We start from the raw sequence: 22,808 nt of genomic DNA, 5'->3' as shown, positions 1-22,808 counted from the left end.
GGACACACCCTTTCCCAAACTGGACAGGACACTCCCTGTCCCAAACTACACTGGACACTCCCTGTCCCAAACTGAACTGGACACTCCCAGTCCTGGGCTGGACTGGACACTCCCTTTCCCAAACTGGATTGGACACCCCCTGTCCCAAACCGAACTGGACACTCCCAGTCCTGGGCTGGACTGGACACTCCCTGTCCCAAACTGGACTGGACACTCCCTGTCCCAAACTGGAGTGGACACTCCCTCTCTCAAACTGGACTGGACACATCCTGTCCCAAACTGGACTGGACACTCCCTGTCCCAAACTGGACTGGACACTCCCTCTCTCAAACTGGACTGGACACACCCTGTCCCAAACTGGACTGGACACTCCCAGTCCTGGGCTGGACTGGACACTCCCTGTCCCAAACTGGACTGGACACTCCCTGTCCCAAACTGAACTGGACACTCCCGGTCCTGGGCTGGACTGGACACTCCCTTTCCCAAACTGGACTGGACATTCCCTGTCCAAACTAGACTGGACACTCCCTGTCCCAAACTGAACTGGACACTCCCAGTCCTGGGCTGGACTGGACACTCCCTTTCCCAAACTGGACTGGACACCCCCTGTCCCAAAGTGGACTGGACACTCCCAGTCCTGGGCTGGACTGGACACTCCCTGTCCTGGGCTGGACTGGACACTCCCTGTCCCAGACTGGACTGGACACTCCCTTTCCCAAACTGGACTGGACAGTCCCTGTCCCAAAATGGACTGGACACTCCCTGTCCCAAACTGGACTGGACACTCCCTGTCCCAAACTGGAGTGGATACTCCCTGTCCCAAACTGAACTGGACACTCCCTTTCCCAAACTGGACTGGGCACTCCCTGTCCCAAACTGGACTGGACACTCCCTTTCCCAAACTGGACTGGACACTCCCTTTCCCAAACTGAACTGGACACTCCCTTTCCCAAACTGGACTGGACACTCCCTGTCACAAACTGAACTCGACACTCCCAGTCCTGGGCTGGACTGGACACTCCCTTTCCCAAACTGAACTGGACACTCCCTTTCCCAAACTGGACTGGACACTCCCAGTCCTGGGCTGGACTGGACACACCCTGTCCCAAACTGGAATGGACACTCCCTGTCCCAAACTGAACTGGACACTCCCTTTCCCAAACTGAACTGGACACTCCCTGTCCTGGGCTGGACTGGACACACCCTGTCCCATACTGGAATGGACACTCCCTGTCCCAAACTGAACTGGACACTCCCTTTCCCAAACTGAACTGTACACTCCCTGTCGCAAACTGAACTGGACACTCCCAGTCCTGGGATGGACTGGACACTCCCTGTCCCGAGCTGAACTGAACACTCCCTGTCCCAAACTGGTCTGGACACTCCCTGTCCCCGGGCTGGAACGGACACTCCCTGTCCCAAACTGGACTGGACACTCCCTGTCCCCGGGCTGGACACTCCCAGTCCCGGATTGGACTGGACACTCCCTGTCCCGGGCTGGACTGGACACTCCCTGGCCCAGGGCTGGACACTCCCTGTCCCGGACTGGACTGGGCACTCCCTATCCCAAACTGGACTGGACACTCCCTGTCCCAAACTGAACTGGACATTCCCTGTCCCGGGCTGGACTGGGCACTCCCTGTCCCAAATTGGACTGGACACTCCCTGTCCCAAACTGGACTGGACACTACCTGTCCCGGGCTGGACTGGACACTCCCTGTCCCGGGCTGGACTGGGCACTCCCTGTCCCAAACTGGACTGGACACTCCCTGTCCCAAACTGGACTGGACACTACCTGTCCCGGGCTGGACTGGACACTCCCTGTCCCGGGCTGGACTGGACACTCCCTGTCCCAAACCGGACTGGACACTCCATATCCCAAACTGGACTGGACACTCCCTATCCCAAACTGGAGTGGACACTCCCTCTCTCAAACTGGACTGGACACACCCTGTCCCAAACTGGACTGGACACTCCCAGTCCTAGGCTGGACTGGACAATCCCTTTCCCAAACTGAACTGGACACTCCCTTTCCCAAACTGGACTGGACACTCCCAGTCCTGGGCTGGACTGGACACACCCTGTCCCAAACTGGACTGGACACTCCCTGTCCCAAACTGAACTGGACACTCCCTTTCCCAAACTGGACTGGACACTCCCTGTCCCAAACTGAACTGGACACTCCCAGTCCTGGGCTGGACTGGACACTCCCTGTCCCAAACTGGACTGGACACTCCCTGTCCCAAACTGGAGTGGACACTCCCTCTCTCAAACTGGACTGGACACACCCTGTCCCAAACTGGACTGGACACTCCCTGTCCCAAACTGGACTGGACACTCTCTGTCCCGAACTGGAGTGGCACTCCCTCTCTCAAACTGGACTGGACACACCCTGTCCCAAACTGGACTGGACACTCCCAGTCCTGGGCTGGACTGGACACTCCCTGTACCAAACTGGACTGGACACTCCCTGTCCCAAACAGAACTGGACACTCCCAGTCCAGGCCTGGACTGGACACACCCTTTCCCAAACTGGACAGGACACTCCCTGTCCCAAACTACACTGGACACTCCCTGTCCCAAACTGAACTGGACACTCCCAGTCCTGGGCTGGACTGGACACTCCCTTTCCCAAACTGGATTGGACACCCCCTGTCCCAAACCGAACTGGACACTCCCAGTCCTGGGCTGGACTGGACACTCCCTGTCCCAAACTGGACTGGACACTCCCTGTCCCAAACTGGAGTGGACACTCCCTCTCTCAAACTGGACTGGACACATCCTGTCCCAAACTGGACTGGACACTCCCTGTCCCAAACTGGACTGGACACTCCCTCTCTCAAACTGGACTGGACACACCCTGTCCCAAACAGGACTGGACACTCCCAGTCCTGGGCTGGACTGGACACTCCCTGTCCCAAACTGGACTGGACACTCCCTGACCCAAACTGAACTGGACACTCCCGGTCCTGGGCTGGACTGGACACTCCCTTTCCCAAACTGGACTGGACATTCCCTGTCCAAACTAGACTGGACACTCCCTGTCCCAAACTGAACTGGACACTCCCAGTCCTGGGCTGGACTGGACACTCCCTTTCCCAAACTGGACTGGACACCCCCTGTCCCAAAGTGGACTGGACACTCCCAGTCCTGGGCTGGACTGGACACTCCCTGTCCTGGGCTGGACTGGACACTCCCTGTCCCAGACTGGACTGGACACTCCCTTTCCCAAACTGGACTGGACAGTCCCTGTCCCAAAATGGACTGGACACTCCCTGTCCCAAACTGGACTGGACACTCCCTGTCCCAAACTGGAGTGGATACTCCCTGTCCCAAACTGAACTGGACACTCCCTTTCCCAAACTGGACTGGGCACTCCCTGTCCCAAACTGGACTGGACACTCCCTTTCCCAAACTGGACTGGACACTCCCTTTCCCAAACTGAACTGGACACTCCCTTTCCCAAACTGGACTGGACACTCCCTGTCCCAAACTGAACTCGACACTCCCAGTCCTGGGCTGGACTGGACACTCCCTTTCCCAAACTGAACTGGACACTCCCTTTCCCAAACTGGACTGGACACTCCCAGTCCTGGGCTGGACTGGACACACCCTGTCCCAAACTGGAATGGACACTCCCTGTCCCAAACTGAACTGGACACTCCCTTTCCCAAACTGAACTGGACACTCCCTGTCCTGGGCTGGACTGGACACACCCTGTCCCATACTGGAATGGACACTCCCTGTCCCAAACTGAACTGGACACTCCCTTTCCCAAACTGAACTGTACACTCCCTGTCGCAAACTGAACTGGACACTCCCAGTCCTGGGATGGACTGGACACTCCCTGTCCCGAGCTGAACTGAACACTCCCTGTCCCAAACTGGTCTGGACACTCCCTGTCCCCGGGCTGGAACGGACACTCCCTGTCCCAAACTGGACTGGACACTCCCTGTCCCCGGGCTGGACACTCCCAGTCCCGGATTGGACTGGACACTCCCTGTCCCGGGCTGGACTGGACACTCCCTGGCCCAGGGCTGGACACTCCCTGTCCCGGACTGGATTGGGCACTCCCTATCCCAAACTGGACTGGACACTCCCTGTCCCAAACTGAACTGGACATTCCCTGTCCCGGGCTGGACTGGGCACTCCCTGTCCCAAATTGGACTGGACACTCCCTGTCCCAAACTGGACTGGACACTACCTGTCCCGGGCTGGACTGGACACTCCCTGTCCCGGGCTGGACTGGGCACTCCCTGTCCCAAACTGGACTGGACACTCCCTGTCCCAAACTGGACTGGACACTACCTGTCCCGGGCTGGACTGGACACTCCCTGTCCCGGGCTGGACTGGACACTCCCTGTCCCAAACCGGACTGGACACTCCCTATCCCAAACTGGACTGGACACTCCCTATCCCAAACTGGAGTGGACACTCCCTCTCTCAAACTGGACTGGACACACCCTGTCCCAAACTGGACTGGACACTCCCAGTCCTAGGCTGGACTGGACAATCCCTTTCCCAAACTGAACTGGACACTCCCTTTCCCAAACTGGACTGGACACTCCCAGTCCTGGGCTGGACTGGACACACCCTGTCCCAAACTGGACTGGACACTCCCTGTCCCAAACTGAACTGGACACTCCCTTTCCCAAACTGGACTGGACACTCCCTGTCCCAAACTGAACTGGACACTCCCAGTCCTGGGCTGGACTGGACACTCCCTGTCCCAAACTGGACTGGACACTCACTGTCCCAAACTGGAGTGGACACTCCCTCTCCCAAACTGGACTGGACACATCCTGTCCCAAACTGGACTGGACACTCCCTGTCCCAAACTGGACTGGACACTCCCTCTCTCAAACTGGACTGGACACTCCCTGTCCTGGGCTGGACGGGACACTCCCGGTCCGAAACTGGACTGGACAGTCCCTGTCCCAAACTGGACTGGACACTCCCTGTCCCAAACTGGACTGGACACTCCCTGTCCTGGGCTGGACTGGACACTCCCTGTCCCAGACTGGACTGGACACTCCCTTTCCCAAACTGGACTGGACAGTCCCTGTCCCAAAATGGACTGGACACTCCCTGTCCCAAACTGGACTGGACACTCCCTGTCCCAAACTGGAGTGGATACTCCCTCTCTCAAACTGGACTGGATACTCCCTGTCCCAAACTGGACTGGACACTCCCTGTCCCAAACTGAACTGGACACTCCCTTTCCCAAACTGGACTGGGCACTCCGTGTCCCAAACTGGACTGGACACTCCCTTTCCCAAACTGGACTGGACACTCCCTTTCCCAAACTGAACTGGACACTCCCTTTCCCAAACTGGACTGGACACTCCCTGTCCCAAACTGAACTCGACACTCCCAGTCCTGGGCTGGACTGGACACTCCCTTTCCCAAACTGAACTGGACACTCCCTTTCCTAAACTGGACTGGACACTCCCAGTCCTGGGCTGGACTGGACACACCCTGTCCCAAACTGGAATGGACACTCCCTGTCCCAAACTGAACTGGACACTCCCTTTCCCAAACTGAACTGGACACTCCCTGTCCTGGGCTGGACTGGACACACCCTGTCCCATACTGGAATGGACACTTCCTGTCCCAAACTGAACTGGACACTCCCTTTCCCAAACTGAACTGGACACTCCCTGTCGCAAACTGAACTGGACACTCCCAGTCCTGGGCTGGACTGGACACTCCCTGTCCCGAGCTGAACTGAACACTCCCTGTCCCAAACTGGTCAGGACACTCCCTGTCCCTGGGCTGGAACGGACACTCCCTGTCCCAAACTGGACTGGACACTCCCTGTCCCCGGGCTGGACACTCCCAGTCCCGGACTGGACTGGACACTCCCTGTCCCGGGCTGGACTGGACACTCCCTGTCCCAGGGCTGGACACTCCCTGTCCCGGACTGGACTGGGCACTCCCTATCCCAAACTGGACTGGACACTCCCTGTCCCAAACTGAACTGGACATTCCCTGTCCCGGGCTGGACTGGGCACTCCCTGTCCCAAACTGGACTGGACACTCCCTGTCCCAAACTGGACTGGACACTACCTGTCCCGGGCTGGACTGGACACTCCCTGTCCCGGGCTGGACTGGACACTCCCTGTCCCAAACTGGACTGGACACGCCCTATCCCAAACTGGACTGGACTCTCCCTGTCCCGGGCTGGACTGGACACTCCCTGTCCCAAACTGGACTGGAAACTCCCAGTCCTAGGCTGGACTGGACACTCCCTTTCCCAAACTGAACTGGACACTCCCTTTCCCAAACGGGACTGGACACTCCCAGTCCTGGGCTGGACTGGACACACCCTGTCCCAAACTGAACTGGACACTCCCTTTCCCAAACTGGACTGGACACGCCCTGTCCCAAACGGGACTGGACACTCCCAGTCCTGGGCTGGACTGGACACTCCCTGTCCCAAACTGGACTGGACACTCCCTGTCCCAAACTGGAGTGGACACTCCCTCTCTCAAACTGGACTGGACACACCCTGTCCCAAACTGGACTGGACACTCCCTGTCCCAAACTGGACTGGACACTCTCTGTCCCGAACTGGAGTGGCACTCCCTCTCTCAAACTGGACTGGACACACCCTGTCCCAAACTGGACTGGACACTCCCAGTTCTGGGCTGGACTGGACACTCCCTGTCCCAAACTGGACTGGACACTCCCTGTCCCAAACTGAACTGGACACTCCCAGTCCTGGGCTGGACTGGACACACCCTTTCCCAAACTGTACTGGACACTCCCTGTACCAAACTACACTGGACACACCCTGTCCCAAACTGAACTGGACACTCCCAGTCCTGGGCTGGACTGGACACACCCTTTCCCAAACTCGACTGGACACCCCCTGTCCCAAACTGATCTGGACACTCCCAGTCCTGGGCTGGACTGGACACTCCCTTTCCCAAACTGGACTGGGCACTCCCTTTCCCAAACTGGACTGGACACTCCCAGTCCTGGGCTGGACTGGACACTCCCTGTCTCAAACTGGACTGGACACTCCCTGTCCCAAACTGGACTGGACACCCCTTTCCCAAACTGGACTGGACACTCCCTGTCCCAAACTTAACTGGACACTCCCTTTCCCAAACTGGACTGGACACTCCCTGTCCCAAACTGAACTGGACACTCCCAGTCCTGGGCTGGACTGGACACTCCCTGTCCCAAACTGTACTGGACCTCCCTGTCCCCAGGCTGGACACTCCCTGTCCCGGACTGGACTGGACACTCCCTGTCCCAAACTGGACTGGACACTCCCTGTCCCGGGCTGGACTGGACACTCCCTGTCCCAGGGCTGGACACTCCCTGTCCCGGACTGGAGTGGACACTCCCTATCCCAAACTGGACTGGACACTCCCTGTCCCAAACTGAACTGGACATTCCCTGTCCCGGGCTGGACTGGGCACTCCCTGTCCCAAACTGGACTGGACACTCCCTGTCCCAAACTGGACTGGACACTACCTGTCCCGGGCTGGACTGGACACTCCCTGTCCCGGGCTGGACTGGACACTCCCTGTCCCAAACTGGACTGGACACGCCCTATCCCAAACTGGACTGGACTCTCCCTGTCCCGGGCTGGACTGGACACTCCCTGTCCCAAACTGGACTGGAAACTCCCAGTCCTAGGCTGGACTGGACACTCCCTTTCCCAAACTGAACTGGACACTCCCTTTCCCAAACGGGACTGGACACTCCCAGTCCTGGGCTGGACTGGACACACCCTGTCCCAAACTGAACTGGACACTCCCTTTCCCAAACTGGACTGGACACGCCCTGTCCCAAACGGGACTGGACACTCCCAGTCCTGGGCTGGACTGGACACTCCCTGTCCCAAACTGGACTGGACACTCCCTGTCCCAAACTGGAGTGGACACTCCCTCTCTCAAACTGGACTGGACACACCCTGTCCAAAACTGGACTGGACACTCCCTGTCCCAAACTGGACTGGACACTCTCTGTCCCGAACTGGAGTGGCACTCCCTCTCTCAAACTGGACTGGACACACCCTGTCCCAAACTGGACTGGACACTCCCAGTTCTGGGCTGGACTGGACACTCCCTGTCCCAAACTGGACTGGACACTCCCTGTCCCAAACTGAACTGGACACTCCCAGTCCTGGGCTGGACTGGACACACCCTTTCCCAAACTGTACTGGACACTCCCTGTCCCAAACTACACTGGACACACCCTGTCCCAAACTGAACTGGACACTCCCAGTCCTGGGCTGGACTGGACACACCCTTTCCCAAACTCGACTGGACACCCCCTGTCCCAAACTGATCTGGACACTCCCAGTCCTGGGCTGGACTGGACACTCCCTTTCCCAAACTGGACTGGGCACTCCCTTTCCCAAACTGGACTGGACACTCCCAGTCCTGGGCTGGACTGGACACTCCCTGTCTCAAACTGGACTGGACACTCCCTGTCCCAAACTGGACTGGACACCCCTTTCCCAAACTGGACTGGACACTCCCTGTCCCAAACTTAACTGGACACTCCCTTTCCCAAACTGGACTGGACACTCCCTGTCCCAAACTGAACTGGACACTCCCAGTCCTGGGCTGGACTGGACACTCCCTGTCCCAAACTGTACTGGACCTCCCTGTCCCGAGGCTGGACACTCCCTGTCCCGGACTGAACTGGACACTCCCTGTCCCAAACTGGACTGGACACTCCCTGTCCCGGGCTGGACTGGACACTCCCTGTCCCAGGGCTGGACACTCCCTGTCCCGGACTGGAGTGGACACTCCCTATCCCAAACTGGACTGGACACTCCCTGTCCCAAACTGAACTGGACATTCCCTGTCCCGGGCTGGACTGGGCACTGCCTGTCCCAAACTGGACTGGACACTCCCTGTCCCAAACTGGACTGGACACTCCCTGTCCCGGGCTGGACTGGACACTCCCTGTCCCAAACTGGACTGGACACTCCCTCTCTCAAACTGGACTGGACACACCCTGTCCCAAACTGGACTGGACACTCCCAGTCCTAGGCTGGACTGGGCAATCCCTGTCCCAAACTGAACTGGACACTCCCTTTCCCAAACTGGACTGGGAACTCCCTGTCCCAAACTGGACTGGACACTCCCTTTCCCAAACTGGACTGGACACTCCCTTTCCCAAACTGAACTGGACACTCCCTTTCCCAAACTGGACTGGACACTCCCTGTCCCAAACTGAACTCGACACTCCCAGTCCTGGGCTGGACTGGACACTCCCTTTCCCAAACTGAACTGGACACTCCCTTTCCCAAACTGGACTGGACACTCCCAGTCCTGGGCTGGACTGGACACACCCTGTCCCAAACTGGAATGGACACTCCCTGTCCCAAACTGAACTGGTCACTCCCTTTCCCAAACTGAACTGGACACTCCCTGTCCTGGGCTGGACTGGACACACCCTGTCCCATACTGGAGTGGACACTCCCTCTCTCAAACTGGACTGGACACTCCCAGTCCTGGGCTGGACTGGACACTCCCTGTCTCAAACTGGACTGGACACTCCCTGTCCCAAACTGGACTGGACACCCCTTTCCCAAACTGGACTGGACACTCCCTGTCCCAAACTTAACTGGACACTCCCTTTCCCAAACTGGACTGGACACTCCCTGTCCCAAACTGAACTGGACACTCCCAGTCCTGGGCTGGACTGGACACTCCCTGTCCCAAACTGTACTGGACCTCCCTGTCCCCAGGCTGGACACTCCCTGTCCCGGACTGGACTGGACACTCCCTGTCCCAAACTGGACTGGACACTCCCTGTCCCGGGCTGGACTGGACACTCCCTGTCCCAGGGCTGGACACTCCCTGTCCCGGACTGGAGTGGACACTCCCTATCCCAAACTGGACTGGACACTCCCTGTCCCAAACTGAACTGGACATTCCCTGTCCCGGGCTGGACTGGGCACTCCCTGTCCCAAACTGGACTGGACGCTCCCTGTCCCAAACTGGACTGGACACTACCTGTCCCGGGCTGGACTGGACACTCCCTGTCCCGGGCTGGACTGGACACTCCCTGTCCCAAACTGGACTGGACACGCCCTATCCCAAACTGGACTGGACTCTCCCTGTCCCGGGCTGGACTGGACACTCCCTGTCCCAAACTGGACTGGAAACTCCCAGTCCTAGGCTGGACTGGACACTCCCTTTCCCAAACTGAACTGGACACTCCCTTTCCCAAACGGGACTGGACACTCCCAGTCCTGGGCTGGACTGGACACACCCTGTCCCAAACTGAACTGGACACTCCCTTTCCCAAACTGGACTGGACACGCCCTGTCCCAAACGGGACTGGACACTCCCAGTCCTGGGCTGGACTGGACACTCCCTGTCCCAAACTGGACTGGACACTCCCTGTCCCAAACTGGAGTGGACACTCCCTCTCTCAAACTGGACTGGACACACCCTGTCCAAAACTGGACTGGACACTCCCTGTCCCAAACTGGACTGGACACTCTCTGTCCCGAACTGGAGTGGCACTCCCTCTCTCAAACTGGACTGGACACACCCTGTCCCAAACTGGACTGGACACTCCCAGTTCTGGGCTGGACTGGCACTCCCTGTCCCAAACTGGACTGGACACTCCCTGTCCCAAACTGAACTGGACACTCCCAGTCCTGGGCTGGACTGGACACACCCTTTCCCAAACTGTACTGGACACCCCCTGTCCCAAACTGATCTGGACACTCCCAGTCCTGGGCTGGACTGGACACTCCCTTTCCCAAACTGGACTGGGCACTCCCTTTCCCAAACTGGACTGGACACTCCCAGTCCTGGGCTGGACTGGACACTCCCTGTCTCAAACTGGACTGGACACTCCCTGTCCCAAACTGGACTGGACACCCCTTTCCCAAACTGGACTGGACACTCCCTGTCCCAAACTTAACTGGACACTCCCTTTCCCAAACTGGACTGGACACTCCCTGTCCCAAACTGAACTGGACACTCCCAGTCCTGGGCTGGACTGGACACTCCCTGTCCCAAACTGTACTGGACCTCCCTGTCCCCAGGCTGGACACTCCCTGTCCCGGACTGGACTGGACACTCCCTGTCCCAAACTGGACTGGACACTCCCTGTCCCGGGCTGGACTGGACACTCCCTGTCCCAGGGCTGGACACTCCCTGTCCCGGACTGGAGTGGACACTCCCTATCCCAAACTGGACTGGACACTCCCTGTCCCAAACTGAACTGGACATTCCCTGTCCCGGGCTGGACTGGGCACTGCCTGTCCCAAACTGGACTGGACACTCCCTGTCCCAAACTGGACTGGACACTCCCTGTCCCGGGCTGGACTGGACACTCCCTGTCCCAAACTGGACTGGACACTCCCTCTCTCAAACTGGACTGGACACACCCTGTCCCAAACTGGACTGGACACTCCCAGTCCTAGGCTGGACTGGGCAATCCCTGTCCCAAACTGAACTGGACACTCCCTTTCCCAAACTGGACTGGGAACTCCCTGTCCCAAACTGGACTGGACACTCCCTTTCCCAAACTGGACTGGACACTCCCTTTCCCAAACTGAACTGGACACTCCCTTTCCCAAACTGGACTGGACACTCCCTGTCCCAAACTGAACTCGACACTCCCAGTCCTGGGCTGGACTGGACACTCCCTTTCCCAAACTGAACTGGACACTCCCTTTCCCAAACTGGACTGGACACTCCCAGTCCTGGGCTGGACTGGACACACCCTGTCCCAAACTGGAATGGACACTCCCTGTCCCAAACTGAACTGGTCACTCCCTTTCTCAAACTGAACTGGACACTCCCTGTCCTGGGCTGGACTGGACACACCCTGTCCCATACTGGAGTGGACACTCCCTCTCTCAAACTGGACTGGACACACCCTGTCCCAAACTGGACTGGACACACCCTGTCCCATACTGGACTGGACACTCCCTGTCCCAAACTGGACTGGACACTCCCTGTCCCGGGCTGGACTGGACACTCCCTGTCCCAGGGCTGGACACTCCCTGTCCCGGACTGGACTGGGCACTCCCTGTCCCAAACTGGACTGGACACTCCCTGTCCCAAACTGAACTGGACACTCCCAGTCCTGGGCTGGACTGGACACTCCCTGTCCCGAGCTGAACTGAACACTCCCTGTCCCAAACTGGTCTGGACACTCCCTGTCCCCGGGCTGGAACGGACACTCCCTGTCCCAAACTGGACTGGACACTCCCTGTCCCCGGGCTGGACACACCCAGTCCCGGATTGGACTGGACACTCCCTGTCCCGGGCTGGACTGGACACAACCTGTCCCAGGGCTGGACACTCCCTGTCCCGGACTGGACTGGGCACTCCCTATCCCAAACTGGACTGGACACTCCCTGTCCCAAATGAACTGGACATTCCCTGTCCCGGGCTGGACTGGGCACTCCCTGTCCCAAACTGGACTGGACACTCCCTGTTCCAAACTGGACTGGACACTACCTGTCCCGGGCTGGACTGGACACTCCCTGTCCCGGGCTGGACTGGGCACTCCCTGTCCCAAACTGGACTGGACACTCCCTGTCCCAAACTGGACTGGACACTACCTGTCCCGGGCTGGACTGGACACTCCCTGTCCCGGGCTGGACTGGACACTCCCTGTCCCAAACTGGACTGGACACTCCCTATCCCAAACTGGACTGGACACTCCCTATCCCAAACTGGAGTGGACTCTCCCTCTCTCAAACTGGACTGGACACACCCTGTCCCAAACTGGACTGGACACTCCCAGTCCTAGGCTGGACTGGACAATCCCTTTCCCAAACTGAACTGGACACTCCCTTTCCCAAACTGGACTGGACACTCCCAGTCCTGGGCTGGACTGGACACACCCTGTCCCAAACTGGACTGGACACTCCCTGTCCCAAACTGAACTGGACACTCCCTTTCCCAAACTGGACTGGACACTCCCTGTTCCAAACTGAACTGGACACTCCCAGTCCTGGGCTGGACTGGACATTCCCTGTCCCAAACTGGACTGGACACTCCCTGTCCCAAACTGGAGTGGACACTCCCTCTCTCAAACTGGACTGGACACATCCTGTCCCAAACTGGACTGGACACTCCCTGTCCCAAACTGGACTGGACACTCCCTCTCTCAAACTGGACTGGACACACCCTGTCCCAAACTGGACTGGACACTCCCAGTCCTGGGCTGGACTGGACACTCCCTGTCCCAAACTGGACTGGACACTCCCTGTCCCAAACTAAACTGGACACTCCCGGTCCTGGGCTGGACTGGACACTCCCTTTCCCAAACTGGACTGGACACTCCCTGTCCAAACTAGACTGGACACTCCCTGTCCCAAACTGAACTGGGCACTCCCAGTCCTGGGCTGGACTGACAATCCCTTTCACAAACTGGACTGGACACCCCCTGTCCCAAAGTGGACTGGACACTCCCAGTCCTGGGCTGGACTGGACACTCCCTTTCCCAAACTGGATTGGACACTCCCTGTCCCAAACTGGACTGGACACTCCCTTTCCCAAACTGAACTGGACACTCCCTGTCCTGGGCTGGACGGGACACTCCCGGTCCCAAACTGGACTGGACAGTCCCTGTCCCAAACTTTACTGGACACTCCCTGTCCCAAACTGGACTGGACACTCCCTGTCCTGGGCTGGACTGGACACTCCCTGTCCCAGACTGGACTGGACACTCCCTTTCCCAAACTGGACTGGACAGTCCCTGTCCCAAAATGGACTGGACACTCCCTGTCCCAAACTGGACTAGACACTCCCTGTCCCAAACTGGAGTGGATACTCCCTCTCTCAAACTGGACTGGATACTCGCTGTCCCAAACTGGACTGGACACTCCCTGTCCCAAACTGAACTGGACACTCCCTTTCCCAAACTGGACTGGGCACTCCCTGTCGCAAACTGGACTGGACACTCCCTTTCCCAAACTGGACTGGACACTCCCTTTCCCAAACTGAACTGGACACTCCCTTTCCCAAACTGGACTGGACACTCCCTGTCCCAAACTGAACTCGACACTCCCAGTCCTGGGCTGGACTGGACACTCCCTTTCCCAAACTGAACTGGACACTCCCTTTCCCAAACTGGACTGGACACTCCCAGTCCTGGGCTGGACTGGACACACCCTGTCCCAAACTGGAATGGACACTCCATGTCCCAAACTGAACTGGACACTCCCTTTCCCAAACTGAACTGGACACTCCCTGTCCTGGGCTGGACTGGACACACCCTGTCCCATACTGGAATGGACACTCCCTGTCCCAAACTGAACTGGACACTCCCTTTCCCAAACTGAACTGGACACTCCCTGTCGCAAACTGAACTGGACACTCCCAGTCCTGGGCTGGACTGGACACTCCCTGTCCCGAGCTGAACTGAACACTCCCTGTCCCAAACTGGTCTGGACACTCCCTGTCCCCGGGCTGGACACTCCCAGTCCCGGACTGGACTGGACACTCCCTGTCCCGGGCTGGACTGGACACTCCCTGTCCCAGGGCTGGACACTCCCTGTCCCGAGCTGAACTGAACACTCCCTGTCCCAAACTGGTCTGGACACTCCCTGTCCCCGGGCTGGACACTCCCAGTCCCAAACTGAACTGGACATTCCCTGTCCCGGGCTGGACTGGGCACTCCCTGTCCCAAACTGGACTGGACACTCCCTGTCCCAAACTGGACTGGACACTACCTGTCCCGGGCTGGACTGGACACTCCCTGTCCCGGGCTGGACTGGACACTCCCTGTCCCAAACTGGACTGGACACGCCCTATCCCAAACTGGACTGGACTCTCCCTGTCCCGGGCTGGACTGGACACTCCCTGTCCCAAACTGGACTGGAAACTCCCAGTCCTAGGCTGGACTGGACACTCCCTTTCCCAAACTGAACTGGACACTCCCTTTCCCAAACGGGACTGGACACTCCCAGTCCTGGGCTGGACTGGACACACCCTGTCCCAAACTGAACTGGACACTCCCTTTCCCAAACTGGACTGGACACGCCCTGTCCCAAACTGAACTGGACACTCCCAGTCCTGGGCTGGACTGGACACTCCCTGTCCCAAACTGGACTGGACACTCCCTGTCCCAAACTGGAGTGGACACTCCCTCTCTCAAACTGGACTGGACACACCCTGTCCCAAACTGGACTGGACACTCCCTGTCCCAAACTGGACTGGACACTCTCTGTCCCGAACTGGAGTGGCACTCCCTCTCTCAAACTGGACTGGACACACCCTGTCCCAAACTGGACTGGACACTCCCAGTCCTGGGCTGGACTGGACACTCCCTGTCCCAAACTGGACTGGACACTCCCTGTCCCAAACTGAACTGGACACTCCCAGTCCTGGGCTGGACTGGACACACCTTTTCCCAAACTGTACTGGACACTCCCTGTCCCAAACTACACTGGACAATCCCTGTCCCAAACTGAACTGGACACTCCCAGTCCTGGGCTGGACTGGACACACCCTTTCCCAAACTCGACTGGACACCCCCTGTCCCAAACTGATCTGGACACTCCCAGTCCTGGGCTGGACTGGACACTCCCTTTCCCAAACTGGACTGGGCACTCCCTTTCCCAAACTGGACTGGACACTCCCAGTCCTGGGCTGGACTGGACACTCCCTGTCTCAAACTGGACTGGACACACCCTGTCCCAAACTGGCCTGGACACCCCCTTTCCCAAACTGGACTGGACACGCCCTGTCCCAAACTTAACTGGACACTCCCTTTCCCAAACTGGACTGGACACTCCCTGTCCCAAACTGAACTGGACACTCCCAGTCCTGGGCTGGACTGGACACTCCCTGTCCCGGACTGGACTGGACACTCCCTGTCCCAAACTGGACTGGACACTCCCTGTCCCGGGCTGGACTGGACACACCCTGTCCCAGGGCTGGACACTCCCTGTCCCGGACTGGACTGGACACTCCCAATCCCAAACTGGACTGGACACTCCCTGTCCCAAACTGAACTGGACATTCCCTGTCCCGGGCAAGACTGGGCACTGCCTGTCCCAAACTGGACTGGACACTCCCTGTCCCAAACTGGACTGGACACTCCCTGTCCCGGGCTGGACTGGACACTCCCTGTCCCAAACTGGACTGGACACTCCCTATCCCAAACTGGACTGGACACTCCCTATCCCAAACTGGAGTGGACACTCCCTCTCTCAAACTGGACTGGACACACCCTGTCCCAAACTGGACTGGACACTCCCAGTCCTAGGCTGGACTGGACAATCCCTTTCCCAAACTGGACTGGACACTCCCAGTCCTGGGCTGGACTGGACACACCCTGTCCCAAACTGGACTGGACACTCCCTGTCCCAAACTGAACTGGACACTCCCTTTCCCAAACTGGACTGGACACTCCCTGTCCCAAACTGAACTGGACACTCCCAGTCCTGGGCTGGACTGGACACTCCCTGTCCCAAACTGGACTGGACACTCCCTGTCCCAAACTGGAGTGGACACTCCCTCTCTCAAACTGGACTGGACACATCCTGTCCCAAACTGGACTGGACACTCCCTGTCCCAAACTGGACTGGACACTCCCTGTCCCAAACTGGACTGGACACTCCCTGTCCCGAACTGGAGTGGCACTCCCTCTCTCAAACTGGACTCCCAGTCCTGGGCTGGACTGGACACTCCCTGTCCCAAACTGGACTGGACACTCCCTGTCCCAAACTGAACTGGACACTCCCAGTCCTGGGCTGGGCTGGACACTCCCTTTCCCAAACTGGACTGGACACTCCCTGTCCAAACTAGACTGGACACTCCCTGTCCCAAACTGGACTGGACACTCCCTGTCCCGGGCTGGACCGGACACTCCCTGTCCAAACTAGACTGGACACTCCCTGTCCCAAACTGAACTATACACTCCCAGTCCTGGGCTGGACTGGACACTCCCTTTCCCAAACTGGACTGGACACCCCGTGTCCCAAAGTGGACTGGACACTCCCAGTCCTGGGCTGGACTGGACACTCCCTTTCCCAAACTGGACTGGAAACTCCCTTTCCCAAACTGGACTGGACACTCCCAGTCCTGGGCTGGACTGGACACTCCCTGTCTCAAACTGGACTGGACACTCCCTGTCCCAAACTGGACTGGACACTCCCTTTCCCAAACTGAACTGGACACTCCCTGTCCTGGGCTGGACTGGACACTCCCTGTCCCAAACTGGACTGGACAGTCCCTGTCCCAAACTGGACTGGACACTCCCTGTCCCAAACTGGACTGGACACTCCCTGTCCTGGGCTGGACTGGACAATCCCTGTCCCAGACTGGACTGGACACTCCCTTTCCCAAACTGGACTGGACAGTCCCTGTCCCAAAATGGACTGGACACTCCCTCTCCCAAACTGGACTGGACACTCCCTGTCCCAAACTGGAGTGGATACTCCCTCTCTCAAACTGGACTGGATACGCCCTGTCCCAAACTGGACTGGACACTCCCTGTCCCAAACTGAACTGGACACTCCCTTTCCCAAACTGGACTGGGCACTCCCTGTCCCAAACTGGACTGGACACTCCCTTTCCCAAACTGGACTGGACACTCCCTGTCCCAAACTGAACTCGACACTCCCAGTCCTGGGCTGGACTGGACACTCCCTTTCCCAAACTGAACTGGACACTCCCTTTCCCAAACTGGACTGGACACTCCCAGTCCTGGGCTGGACTGGACACACCCTGTCCCAAACTGGAATGGACACTCCCTGTCCCAAACTGAACTGGACACTCCCTTTCCCAAACTGAACTGGACACTCCCTGTCCTGGGCTGGACTGGACACACCCTGTCCCAAACTGGAATGGACACTCCCTGTCCCAAACTGAACTGGACACTCCCTTTCCCAAACTGAACTGTACACTCCCTGTCGCAAACTGAACTGGACACTCCCTGTCCCAAACTGGTCTGGGCACTCCCTGTCCCCGGGCTGGAACGGACACTCCCTGTCCCAAACTGGACTGGACATTCCCTGTCCCCGGGCTGGACACTCCCAGTCCCGGACTGAACTGTACACTCCCTGTCGCAAACTGAACTGGACACTCCCTGTCCCAAACTGGTCTGGGCACTCCCTGTCCCCGGGCTGGAACGGACACTCCCTGTCCCAAACTGGACTGGACATTCCCTGTCCCCGGGCTGGACACTCCCAGTCCCGGACTGGACTGGACACTCCCTGTCCCGAACTGGACTGGACACTCCCTGTCCCGGGCTGGATTGGACACTCCCTGTCCCAGGGCTGGACACTCCCTGTCCCAGACTGGACTGGGCACTCCCTATCCCAAACTGGACTGGACACTCCCTGTCCCAAACTGAACTGGACATTCCCTGTCCTGGGCTGGACTGGGCACTCCCTGTCCCAAACTGGACTGGACACTCCCTGTCCCGGGCTGGACTGGACACTCCCTGTCCCGGGCTGGACTGGACAATCCCTGTCCCAAACTGGACTGGACACGCCCTATCCCAAACTGGACTGGACTCTCCCTGTCCCGGGCTGGACTGGACACTCCCTGTCCCAAATTGGACTGGACACTCCCAGTCCTAGGCTGGACTGGACACTCCCTTTCCCAAACTGAACTGGACACTCCCTTTCCCAAACGGGACTGGACACGCCCTGTCCCAAACTGAACAGGACACTCCCAGTCCTGGGCTGGACTGGACACACCCTGTCCCAAACTGGAATGGACACTCCCTGTCCCAAACTGAACTGGACACTCCCTTTCCCAAACTGAACTGTACACTCCCTGTCGCAAACTGAACTGGACACTCCCAGTCCTGGGCTGGACTGGACACTCCCTGTCCCGAGCTGAACTGAACACTCCCTGTCCCAAACTGGTCTGGGCACTCCCTGTCCCCGGGCTGGAACGGACACTCCCTGTCCCAAACTGGACTGGACACTCCCTGTCCCCGGGCTGGACACTCCCAGTCCCAAACTGGACTGGACACTCCCTGTTCCAAACTGGACTGGAGACTCCTTTGTCCTGGGCTGGACTGGACACTCCCTGTCCCAAACTGGACTGGACACTCCCTGTCCTGGGTTGCACTGGATACTCCCTGTCCCGGGCTCGACTGGACACTCCCTGTCCCGGGTTGCACTGAACACTCCCTGACCCGGGCTGGACTCGGCACCCCCTTTCCTGAGCGGGACCGGAACCCATGTCCCAATGTTAAATGGTCACCCTGTGCCCCTGGACGAAAGCCCTCCGTTGCTGCATTTCGGGTCAATCACCTGATCAATATCCTTTGGTTTCGTGTTCTTCAATCCCTTGTAAATGGCTGAAATAAAGCAAATGGACAGTGTTTAGGGCTTTACCGATTGACACAAGCACGGACGATAACTGATATCTTCTGGTTGATGAAGAAAACTACCGAAAGCTGAGCAGAGGAAATAATTCCCCGGAGAATCGGTTTCATATCTCGGAGACTCCAGTCAGAGACGGGACAGGAAATGAGTAGCGGAATTTCTCGAGCCAGATTTGCATTAATCTAGCACCCTGCATGTACTCAGGACTTCCCATGAGGCACTCTCTGAAGTGCAGTCACTGTTGTCTTATAGAAATGTGCCAACCAGTTTGCACCTCTGACAGTGACACTCCCTCAGTAATGCATTCGAGTGTCTGTCCAGGAAACATCTCTGGACTCGAACCGAGGATCACTGACTCGGTGCTGAGAGCGCTCCAGTTGACACCAAAGGAGTGAAACCTGAGGCCCACTGTCATTGGAGGCACAGCCTGAGGCCCACTGTCATTGGAGGTACAGCCTGAGGCCCACTGACACTGGATGAATGCAGCCTGAGGCCCATTGACACTGGAGGTACAGCCTGAGGCCCACTGACACTGGATGAATGCAGCCTGAGGCCCACTGATACTGGAGGAATGCAGCCTGCGGCCCACTGACACTGGATGAATGTCGCCTGAAGCCCACTGACACTGGATGAATGCAGCCTGAAGCTCACTTACACTGGTGGAATGCAGACTGAAGCCCACTGACACTTGATGCATACAGCCTGAGGCCCACTGACACTGGAGGAATGCAGCCTGAGGCCCACTGACACTGGATGAATACAGCCTGAGGCCCACTGACACTGGAGGAATGCAGCCTGAGGCCCACTGACACTGGATGAATGTCGCCTGAGGCCCACTGACATTAGCGGAATGTAGCCTGAGGCCCACTGACACTGGATGATACAGCCTGAGGCCCACTGGCACTGGAGGTGCAGCCTGAAGCCCACTGACACTGGAGGAATGCAGCCTGAGGCCCACTGACACTGGATGAATGTAGCCTGAGGCCCACTGGCACTGGAGGTGCAGCCTGAGGTCCACTGACACTGAAGGAATTCAGCCTGAGGCCCACTGTCACTGGAGGTGCAGCCTGAAGCCCACTGATACTGGATAAATGTAGCCTGAGGCCCACTGACACTGGAGGAATGCAGCCTGAGGCCCACTGGCACTGGATGATGCTGAGGCCCACTGACACTGGGGGAATGCAGCCTGAGGCCCACTGTCACTGGGGGAATGCAGCCTGAGGCCCGCAGTCACTGGTGGAATGCAGCCTGAGGCCTGAGGAATGGACCCATTGACCCACTGCAGGAGCCTGAGTGGCTGTTCTGAGGTGAATCACCTCTGTACTTGACAAAGATAAACTGAATAAAAGTGTTTACTCACCAAAGAGCTTATGCATCTTGGCCACACAGCTAATGAAGTGGCTGAAGCAGATGTTGTCGGTGCTGGTTCTGTGGCGTAACCAAAGCCCCTGGTGAACTGTAGAATCAAGCTCAAACCCTGAGAAATACAAACAAAATGTCCCTTACACAGGCAGCGTGTAGAATTGAGGACTCAGGAAGACTTCCATTTATATAACAGTGGCGCAGTGGTTAGCACTGCTGCCCCACGCCGCCGAGGACCCGGGTACAGCTCTGGGTCACTGTCCGTGTGGGTTTCGCCTCCACAACCCAAAGATGTGCAGAGTAGGTGAATTGGCCACGTTAAATTGCCCTTTAATTGGAAAATCGGAAGGGGCGGGGATGAAGGGGCTGTGTGGGGGGAGGGGGGCGGGGGGTGGTAGGAGGGGTGCGGTGTGGGGGAGATACCTAGAGATCCAGAGAGTGACTGGAGATTCAGGCTCCAAGTGAAGACAGGTATCCATTAGGTCCGATGGGTAAACATTCCAGATGCCTGCCAAGAGTGACTTCGGCCCTGTCACTTTGCCCCTATCCAAGGGCCTCATGAAGGACCTCGATGCCTCCCCTCCCAGGCCCACCGAGCCCCGGGGTGACTTCCCATCTCCCAAGGAGAGGGAGGGGTTGCAGTAGGTCACCCACACACATCCTCACAGGCGATCCACCCCGGGGCTGGAATGTGGGGAGGGGTGTGGGTGACTGAGTCATCCTTCTCCCTCGCACTCACTCCCTCACACTCACTCCTCACACTCCCACCCCCTCCCTCACACTCACTCCCTCACACTCCCATCCTCTCCCTCACTCCCTACCTCCCTCTCTCACACTCCCATCCCTTCCCTCCCTCACACTCCCATCCCCTCACTCCCTCACACGCCCTCCTCCTCCCTCTCTCCCTCCTTCACACAGCCTAGACTGGCTCCTCTCCATTGTAATCATTCCCGGGGTGTCTCGCGCCCTCTCGGCCTGCTCATGCTCCTCGGAGCGCGGAAGGTGGAATATTTACAATCGGAAACAGTGTCGTTTGTCTCACCTGCGGCCGACAATGCAGGGCGGAGATCGTGGGAGTGCATGAGGCCACTTTCCTTGTCCACAAACTCCTCAAATATACCCTGTGATCACAAACAAACATTAACCATTCACAACGTGTTTATCGGCATTCCCATGGTCACCGAGGAGTCACACTCCCTCCACACATTCCTCACCGAGGGATGATCTCCTCAACATGCCTCATTTTCTCCCTCAGGCTTCCTCTCTCTTTCCTCTTCCTGCATACTCCCTCACGCTCCCTCTCTCACACTCCCTCTCTCACACTCTCGCTCCCTCCCTCATATTCCCTCTCACACTTCCTCCCTGTCTCTCCCTCCTCACACTCCATCTGTCGACACATTCCTCCCTCATCACACTCCCTCCCTCACACTCTCACTTCGTCCCTTACAATCCCTCCGTCCCTCACTTTCACTCGCTTCTTTGCTCCCTCCCTCACACTCACTCACTCCCTCACACTCTCATTCCCTCCCTCCCTTACTCTCACTTCCTCCTCACAATCCCTTCCTCTCCCTCCCTCCTTCTCTCAAACAAGAACAAAGAACAAAGAAAAATTTCAGCACAGGAACAGGTCCTTCGGCCCTCCAAGCCTGCGCCGATCCAGATCCTCTGTCTAAAACTGTCGCCTATTTTCTAAGGATCTGTATCCCTCTGCTCCCTGCCCATTCATGTATCTGTCGAGATACATCTTAAATGACGCTATTGTACCCGCCTCTACCACCTCCGCCAGCAATGCGTTCCAGGCACCCACCACCCTCTGCGTAAAGAACTTTCCACGTATATCTCCCTGAAACTTTTCCCCTCTCACCTTGAACTCGTGACCCCTAGTAATTGAGTCCCCCACTCTGGGAAAAAGCTTGTTGCTATCCACCCTGTCTATACCTCTCATGATTTTGTAAACCTCAGTGAGGTCCCCCCTCAACCTCCATCTTTGAAATGAAAATAATCCTAATCTACTCAACCTCTCTTCATAGCTAGCGCCCTTCATACCAGGCAACATCCTGGTGAACCTTGGTAATGTGGCGACCAGAACTGTACGCAGTATTCCAAATGTGGCCAAACCAAAGTCTTATACAACTGTAACATGACC

The 22,808-nt window shown here is 57.8% G+C and overlaps 1 protein-coding gene across 1 annotated transcript in view; it reads right to left on the bottom strand.

The window, feature by feature from the left end:
• LOC140402429 (calpain-2 catalytic subunit-like) overlaps positions 1-22,808 on the bottom strand; it is a 276,110-nt gene that overhangs the window by 3,276 nt on the left and 250,026 nt on the right. Inside the window, exons 18-20 of the mRNA XM_072490200.1 lie at positions 21,705-21,783; positions 20,661-20,777; positions 19,226-19,272 (exon numbers count right to left, since the gene is read on the bottom strand). Coding sequence (XP_072346301.1) covers positions 19,226-19,272; positions 20,661-20,777; positions 21,705-21,783 — 243 coding nt within the window. The remainder of the gene's footprint in view (positions 1-19,225; positions 19,273-20,660; positions 20,778-21,704; positions 21,784-22,808) is intronic.

The sequence above is a fragment of the Scyliorhinus torazame genome, chromosome 25, assembly GCF_047496885.1.
Source record: "Scyliorhinus torazame isolate Kashiwa2021f chromosome 25, sScyTor2.1, whole genome shotgun sequence".
NCBI classification, from domain to species: Eukaryota; Metazoa; Chordata; class Chondrichthyes; order Carcharhiniformes; family Scyliorhinidae; genus Scyliorhinus; species Scyliorhinus torazame.
Note: the sequence above shows the minus strand (reverse complement) of the source record. Positions and strands in the feature narration are given on the sequence as shown.